Raw genomic sequence first — 8575 nt, 5'->3', positions numbered from 1 at the left:
TCCTCCTGCAGCCGCTTCCGCTCTCCGCGGTGGGGGGGGGGGGGGAGGGCGGGGAGGCACCGCCCCGTCCCTGCGGCCCCCCGCGGGACACGCCGCCGCCGCGCAGGTACCCGCCGCCACCGGGCGTGGGGTGGCAAGGGGGGGTGCTGAGCCCCGCCGGGTCCTTCCGGGTCCCCTTCGCCCCGAGCCGCTTCTCGCCCCCGCGGTCTGCCCACGGGTTTCACGTGAGAGAGAGAGAAGCGTCGGCACCTACCTACTTACTTACCGGCCCCGGGCTTGGGCCCGCGGTTATCCCCCGGTCCCCCCGCCCCCGGGGCAATGAGGGCGGGCAGCCTCTGGGTGGCTTCCAGATAGGTGCAAAACGGGAGGTAAGCGGCGTTTCCGTAGTGTTTAACTGGGTGCCTTTGCGCAGGTTTCACTCCGGGAGAAAAAGTCCAGCCGAAGCCATCGACAGCAAGAGTATGCTCTATCACGTTCAATCCAGCTACATTTAAATAGTCGCCAAATTACAGTCCCTTAAACTGTACTAAATTTTTACTTGATTCTAGAAAGTAAGAGCCAGTTCCAAACTATTCATTGGGTGGGGGTAATTTTTCCCTCTTTTTTCACAGCTCCTGGCACTCCCTGGGGACGATGGACGGCTCAGCAGATGCATCCGGGGTCCTGGAAGGCACTGATATTGGATCACAGAAAGACAGAGTGGTGGCTGAGGAGGAATGGCTGCGAAAGTGGGAAACGGGTAGCATTTGGTTTCACAAGGAACGAGGACATCCGTATGTGACTTCACTCTTCTGCCTAAGCTGTTTAAAGAAATGCTGTGAGAGGAATGACTTGCCTCATTCAAAAAACTCTTAACAGAAAGTGGAGCATTTACAAAAGGAAAATTGTTTTACACAGCTTGAAAGTAAAATAAATATAAATATTTTTGTGACCTACCTTTGTCAAAAAAGGGCAAGAGAAAAGCATTGCATTAAATTTAGAACTTTTAAATTGGGTTTTAAACTGTAACGCTTGGATAGCTTGACTAAGAATCTTAAAATTTCTGATGCAGCAGCTCTGCATTGCTGTTCGTAAGTTATGAAGCTGAGGCCTAAAATAATATGCAGATGGCATTGGAGCAATTATTGTGCACTGGAAGACAGAGACCTAAGAGAACAAACCTGGTTATATGGTCTTGCAACCAATGACAGTTACATTTAAGACCTGTGTAAGTGATACGATTGATACAGAAGTTTAATAATCATTCTGTTTAAGTTGTCTGTTTTGGCCCTCTTAGAGATGGATTGGTTTGTTTACTTGAAAAGACAAACAGAAAACAGGACAAAGAGAAATGTGTTCCTTTCTAACAGAAATTAAATTTACTTTCTATGTAAATGGAAAGTGAGTGGTTTTATTTTATGTTTTTATGTCTAATGGTATGAAGCAGGTTGAGCTAAGAATCTACGTTCCATCATGGAGTTTGTGTGTTGCCTGGCATAGTGTGTAGCACTTGGCTTTTAATGTGCCAGCACAAATACTCACAGTGTTAAGTAAAACATGTCTGTTCTTCTGCAGGCTCCTACAGAAGTATCTGGATGTTCTTTTAAATGGCAGGAGTGGACTGAGGATATTTTTCCCTCTTTGTGGTAAAGCAGTAGAGATGAAATGGTAAAGCATGGATTATAAAAGCAAAAATCTTATTTGATGTGGGGAGGGAGAGAGAAGGGAAATTCCCAACCTTATATTGGCCAATGGAAATGTGCCGCATCTCCACTGGTAGGAAAGCAGCGTCACTGTGGGCTGAAGGGAGGAGGAAGTTTGGTTTCATTTGCTGTCGTTTTGTATGGTAGCATAAATGGGATGGGTAAGGACTAACCTGAAAGTCCTCCCGGTTGTCCCAGGTTCAGCTTGGGGAATGCTGAATTTGTGACGGAGTGACTGAAGCTATGCCCTTACCACTGCTTCTTTGGGTGGCAATGCCAGCTTAAATTGCCTGCAATGAGGCCGGTTGTGCCAGCGCATGTTTTCATGGAACCATGTGGCATGTCACACTGGGAACTTAAGTGATTTGGGCTAAATATAACTTCCCCTTTTTAAAATTCATTATTTTACTTTTACTTTTTTGACTGGGTTATATTTATAATTAGGGGCTGCGTAAGCTAGTGTTTTTTCTTGGAGGGAGGGGACACAAAGTAAAAAACCCTGACTGAACTGCATCCTCAAGGAATCAAGTCAGTCCCAGTTACCACGTTTTATCATGGTAACTACTTACTAGGCTGACTGCAGGCTTTGACGCATGTTGCTGTTGCACTGAGCTGCAGCAGTGAAGAGGTTACCACACCCTGCTGCCTTCATCAGAGCCGAACATTACTGCCAAGCCGCAGAGGCAGCTGGCTGGACAGCGTGCCTCAGCCGCTGCAGTTCAGAGCAGAACATATTTCTGTAAACCGAAATGGACAGTTTCTCCGTGTAATCACCTTTGTTTTCATTGAGTTCATAGAAATAAATGAATAATCCATTGAATCTAAATAAAGCCTGTAAGTCCTCATCAACTGCATGCTGAGTGGTGCTCATGTAAGCTCAGATCATGGAGGGGAGGTGTTCAATAAAATGTGAATACTCCAGAAAGTCAGGATTAGAGATACCAGTGTGTCCTAAAACCAGGGTTTCCCTAATGAATAAATGCTGCATGGGAGATACACATTTGGTAATGGCCCAACCTGCGGGCCTCACGTAAACTTGGGACCTCTCTCTGCTGTGTGCAGGCTGGCGGACATGGGACACAGTGTTGTCGGTGTGGAAGTCAGCGAGAAAGCGCTGAAGGAATTTTTTGCAGAACACAGTCTGCCTTATTGCGAGGAGCCAGTCCCAGAGATTTCAGGAGCGAAAAAGTTGGAGGTACGTTTCCTGTGTTGTCAAATGATCTGGTGTGGTTAATCATGCAATGCAGGCATAACTGAGCAAACAAGTCATTCTGCTTCTATGCCTCTGTCATACTGGTAATCATTCACCTCTCCTGAAGAGGTCTGAAAGGAAGCTCCGAGTTGTAATTTTGGACTGAGAAGTTCTTCTTCTGAGCTTATTACTTTGGCCGCCTTTTCTTATGACATTGAAGCACCTGAATGTAAAGTACATGTATTTTAAAATTGGACAGTTGCATGCCTTGACAGATCAGAACCTCTCTGGAGGGGTTCAGGAGAGGTACCTCGGTAAAGAAAAACTAAAAATGTTTCTCACAGTTTTTCCCCATTACACCTAAGTGTATATTTAAAAATAGTATATGTGTATATTTTAAGGTATAAATATACACTTATAAGTGTATATGTAAAGATAGTTTGCTGATAAGTATTGTTTCCTTTGCTTTTTATTGTAGACTACCTCTGGGAACATTGCTCTGTACTGCTGCAATATTTATGATTTGTCCAGGTAGGAATACATAGTGTGTTTTACAATTCTGTGTAATCAAACTTGTATTAATACTGTCATAACTGTCATATTATTTTATTGAATCAGCCATAAAGATTTGAAACAGGCTCTCAAAAAAACTCTTATTAAACTGTATGAGAAATGTGAATAGCCAATCTCCAACAAAAACTCTGTTGTTGACCATTAGATAAAGATGCCAACTAAATATCTTTAAATGGGCTTCTTGTTCTATCCGTCCTGTGAAAGTTACAGAAAAACGTTTGCTTTTTACAGTAAAAACAAATTATCTTTAATATTATTGATGGATTCTACGAAGCAAAATCCTAGCACAATCCCTTATTCAGAGTAGCTTAGTACAAGTAAAGAGAATATACCCAGAGGTGTCTTCTTAGACAGCTTTTCCTTTAAGTACTAAATATATTTCTTCCCCAAACTATTGATTAACATATGCATGGGTAAGCTGTACCCATTGATTATATGTGTCCCATGCTTTACTTAACATACTTTTCTCTATGGGCTTAAAGTACATTACATCACTGCAGCATATGTGACTACATAATATATTGTCAAACACTGATTCTGCAAGTGTCTTGACAAACATGGCTCGACTTAATAATGTCTTCTGAAGGATTTTTAGTGATAAAATATCCTTAGTTAAAAGACACAAGAGAAAAGGCAAAATACTTCAATACAGTCCGTGCTACTGACTCCTGAAAAATGTTTCAACCCATTGTGCTCTGTGGCCTGGAGCATCGCTTCTCGGATTTTGTGGTGGCTTTGCACCTGATCTTCTGCTCAAGTATCACTGAAGCCATCTGCCAGCATATCCAGGAGCAAAAATAATGTCTGTGGCAGTGGCAGACTGAAGCAAGCAGCAGTGTAACTTAGCTTTTCTAACATTAAACAAATTGCAAGCTGAAGCTAACCGTCCTGGGCATGTAGCTGGGAATTGAGGTGTCTAAAATTGCTGGGTGTGCTGAGTTCAATGATACTAAAGCAACGAGGCACCTTCCTTAACCCACGTTTGAAATCATGCATGGATTTTAGAAGGTGGACAAGAGCTATTGACGTGCTGACCGCATGTTAGCGCTGCCTCAAGTGCCACGGCAGAGTATGATTGCCAAAACCCTAGACTTGTAGCCCAAATCTGTTTAAGCTACTTTCCTTCCTCCCCACCTTGTCTCAGCACCCCCTCATGATAGGGAAATGCTGAGCAATTCCAGCACCTCTTTGCTATCGCAGCAGGGCCATGTACCAGGGGGGTTTCTTGGGACCCAGATCATATTGTTTTGGATCATGAAAATGCTGGACTGTAACAAAAAGGTAGTGGGGAATCTGCACAGCTAGCTGGAGAATCCTTGTGACTTCACAGAACTATCTGAATAAAGATGAAGGTGCCTTTTTAGTATTTTTAAGTCTTTTCCTCATCTCCCTATAGCTCAATAGTTGGCAAGTTTGATGGGGTTTGGGACAGAGGAGCTCTAGTAGCTGTCAATCCGTGTGACAGACAACGGTTAGTAAATTTGCTTTGTTACTGTCTTTTCTCTAATGTATGCACTGACACATGTTTTTTCTCCTGCCACTTGTCAATGAGTCCTCTTTCATTCAAAGGAGTAACCTACACAAGTTCTTCTCTACTGCAGGCATCAGCTGCAGTCGCAGAGTGCTGTACTCTAGTTTTGTGAACTTCCTTCAGGAAGCCACCCTGCCTCTTGGTGGGAAAATACGTGGTTTGTTGCAACCCAGCAGAAGCAGAGCTGCAAGTCTCATCTGAATTTTATTATTTCCTTTTAACCCCATCTGCTTCTCCTCTCTTTGTTCATTTTCCCCTCACTTCCCTTTACTCCAATCTTTTGTTCTTGCCTAGAGCCAACCCAAATGTAGTTTGACCCTACCCCCAGGATTTTTTAATTAGATACATAATCTTGAATTCACAATGATTTTAAAAGATCGGTACCGTATTGTGTACTGTATTCTAGACTGTGGCAGATGAATACTATGTTTTGTCTGTTAGTTTTGAGATGAATATGCAAAAAAAGATAAATGCTTGTTTATGAGGAGTAAACAGTGACCTTTATTTGAGGTGTTTCATGTGTAGCATGAATTTCATGCTCATGAAGTTCAAACTGAGCTTTACTTAGTTTCTGTGCAGTTCAGTTGAAGTTGTCTCTGCATAGAAATCCATGTTACCTCTTTTGTTGAATGTTTTGAATGTTATGCTTGAATGTTTGTACAGTTCCAAAATAATAAAGTATAACTTTCTCCTTTTAGCTATGTCAGTTTGATGATCACCCTAATGGAGAAAAATTCTTCTTACCTCCTCGTTACGGTTTCATATGATCCAAACAAACACAAAGGTGAGAACTTTGCACTGTTCATGTTTTGATTTTGCATGCTTTAATACAAATTGTATGTAGATGTGGTAGATACATTAGTATCTTCCCCAGGTTTTTTATCATCATAGCTTTGTCAGCTGATCACACCAATACAACTGTGTGTTAAAAATTTTAGATGTTGACCAAGCTTGAGACTAAATTTGCTTTCTGTCTAGCATTCAGACATGCTAAGGGTAAGTGGAGGACAGACTTGGCATATTAACAAAGAAATGAAACTGGAAGTGTGGCTGTGACAATGAAGCTGGAACAGCAAATGCTTAGAGTAACATCCTGTCTGGCCTAGGGAGCTTGAAGCACTCCCAAGAACATTGGTTTCGCTCTGTTTACCCAATACTTGCAACCCAACGTGTTGCCCATCTTGTGCCTCTCCCCCAGCCACTACCATGGTCTGAGTATTCTTGGAAGAGGTGAAATTCTGTAAAATCATAAAGTATTTTTTCCTTTTATAACTTTTATTACATCCAGAAGTCTGAAGTATTTTAAAAGATTTTTTTGTTTGTTTGTTAATTATTAACTCTTAAAAGAAAGAGATATCTTGCTGCTTTTGGGCTCTTCAGCATAATTATCCCTGAAAAAATAGGTCTTGTTATCATAAGCAACAATAGTTTAATTCATTGCTCTCCCTCTCACATTATTCAGCTTTTAGCTTTAATTATGCCATTGTAGTACAAAGAGATTGTTGGCCGGATTCACACAGCAAGTGAGAGTGGTTGTATCCACGGCATGTTCATGACTTCTGACAATGTGGCTACCCTGGCTGCAGCCTGGAGATGATGCAGCAGCAATACCTGAAGCTGCTTGCTGGCCCACCAAGGTGCCACAAGTTCTTGGATATGGTGTTTTCTGGTTCCTGCAGATGCTGCTACACACTGGGGCCCGATTGCGGGCCAGGTGCTGAGTGATGGGGCTGGCTTTCCTCCTGCGGTGTAAATGTTCGTCTCCTTCCCGTGTCTTCTCTCTGTTCAGCTTCACCCGTTGTCTTTCAGGCCCACCGTTTTATGTTCCTGAATCTGAAATTAAAAGCTTGTTTGGTAAGTAATATTTCAGCTAACCCTTAGGAATTTTTTCCAAAACACATAAACATGTTTATGTGCTTCTACCTCGCCCTGTGACAAGTCATAGAGAGTCATTTGCTTCTTATCTAAGGGGTGGAGTCATGGAAGAAAAATTAAGGGGGAAAATAAATACCATTTAGCCACAGGGATTTTGCTGTCAAGGAAAATTCTCAGCTCTTCAAAGATATGGAGAAAACCCAAGGGACAGATACTGTCTCTTTCCTCCCCTTGGCATCTTTTCATTCTCCCAGGATTCATACTGCACTCAGTGATTTGCAGCTGCAGTCTTAGTCCCGTTTGACCATTTTGTCTTTCTCTGCACCTCATCACCAGCTACCCTCATTTTAATACAAGCCCTTTGCATACCGGTTCTACGGTTTCTGCTGTACTTTTGTAGCCAAAGAAAAGTAAAGTGCCACGCGAAGAAAATGCTAAATGTACAACTCAAATCCATCAAAATAATGAAATTGGAATTATGGCAAGAATTTGATTTTAAAAGTTCCTCCTGATATGCTTTGATACTGCACTTCTTTTAAATTTACAACTTTGAGACCCCTGCAGTGTCTGTGTGCAGTGAGTCATTGGCATGGACAGTTGCACCCCAATGCAAAAGAGTCCGATATGTTTTCCCCGGTGCATTTGTGCCACTGCGTTGGGGACTGTGAGGAAATATGTGGATAAGATTTTTATTCATTTATTTATTTTTCCCTGACAGTTTGCTTTTTTCAGTGACTAATCATTCAGTAATTTGTTACTCTTCCCTCCTTTTCAGGCAACCACTGTGAAATTAAGTGTCTTCAAAAAGTCAATGACTTCTCAGACAAACACAGGCAATGGGGACTAGATTATTTCTTGGAGGTGCTGTATATACTAAAATTTGATTAAAATTACTTGATTAAAATTAATTAAAATAACTTACCTCCCATCTTGCTTTGATTTTTATCTCACCTTTTAAAGTGAGACATGTTTTGGGGCACTCTTAAAGCAGGCTTCAGCGTACAGAAAAACACCTGTGGAACACTTTTGTCCATTTTGCTTACCAGGTCAGCTCTCCTACATAACTGCCTTCCCTGTCTTGAGAGGCGCATAGCTTTTCTTGAACTCCATGCACAAACAAGCATTTTTAAAGTATATCTTTTTCTTCTATATCAATTCAAATCATCAGAGCTAGGAAAAAGAAACGTTCCCGTTCCTTTTCGGCCATTGCCAGTCGATGCTGTCTGCCCGGTGCTTCACAGGTCGGCCTCGTTGGCTGGCAGCCCCGGGAGCAATGGCGGTTGCTGTTCAAAGGCTGTTTCCTGTGACGCTGGCCTTGTGCCAGACCGAGCAGCTGGGCGAGAGAGGCGGGAGGCTGGTGCGAGTTGCTTCTCTCCGTCCCCATTAGTCGTGATTACGAGTCAAGTGACAAGCTGGCAGTGAGCGGGCAAGAACGCTTGGCAGCAGGCACCAAGGGGGAACTATCATCGGGCAGGAAAGAGAGGAGGGAAGCGAACCGGATGACAGTAAAGGAGAGAGTACGGGTAGAAAATGTCCCTGCGGTTGCTCGCGAGTGTGCTGCTCCCTCCCTCGAGAGCGCAGCTATGAGCAGGCAAACCGGCACAGGGCTTGTAGGGTGAGAGGGTTCAAAGAAAGCCTGCAGAGCTGCTGCGTGTTCATCCGAACACAAACCTTCCTTTGCGGGTCTTCTATCACTTCTGTATGGACACCACCGCAATTTTT

The 8575-nt window shown here is 42.9% G+C and overlaps 1 protein-coding gene across 2 annotated transcripts; it reads left to right on the top strand.

Annotated features, from left to right (window-relative positions):
• Positions 1–56: 56 nt before the first annotated feature.
• Positions 57–7778, top strand: TPMT (thiopurine S-methyltransferase). Of its 2 annotated transcripts, XM_009273721.1 has the most exons (9): positions 57–106; positions 612–773; positions 1555–1647; positions 2745–2877; positions 3353–3405; positions 4844–4918; positions 5677–5762; positions 6788–6832; positions 7629–7778. In XM_009273721.1, the coding sequence occupies exons 2-9, from the start codon at positions 634–636 to the stop codon at positions 7739–7741; spliced, it is 738 nt and encodes a 245-aa protein (XP_009271996.1). In that variant the 5' UTR covers positions 57–106; positions 612–633; the 3' UTR covers positions 7742–7778. The 2 variants fall into 2 exon arrangements, with proteins under 2 accessions (XP_009271996.1, XP_019326150.1); XM_019470605.1 differs by lacking the exon at positions 4844–4918.
• Positions 7779–8575: the final 797 nt, after the last annotated feature.

This window comes from Aptenodytes forsteri, unplaced genomic scaffold (assembly GCF_000699145.1).
Source record: "Aptenodytes forsteri isolate BGI_AS27 unplaced genomic scaffold, ASM69914v1 Scaffold63, whole genome shotgun sequence".
Lineage (NCBI taxonomy): Eukaryota > Metazoa > Chordata > Aves > Sphenisciformes > Spheniscidae > Aptenodytes > Aptenodytes forsteri.
The sequence above is the reverse complement of the archived record's forward strand: the minus strand, read 5'-3'. Positions and strand labels throughout refer to the sequence as shown.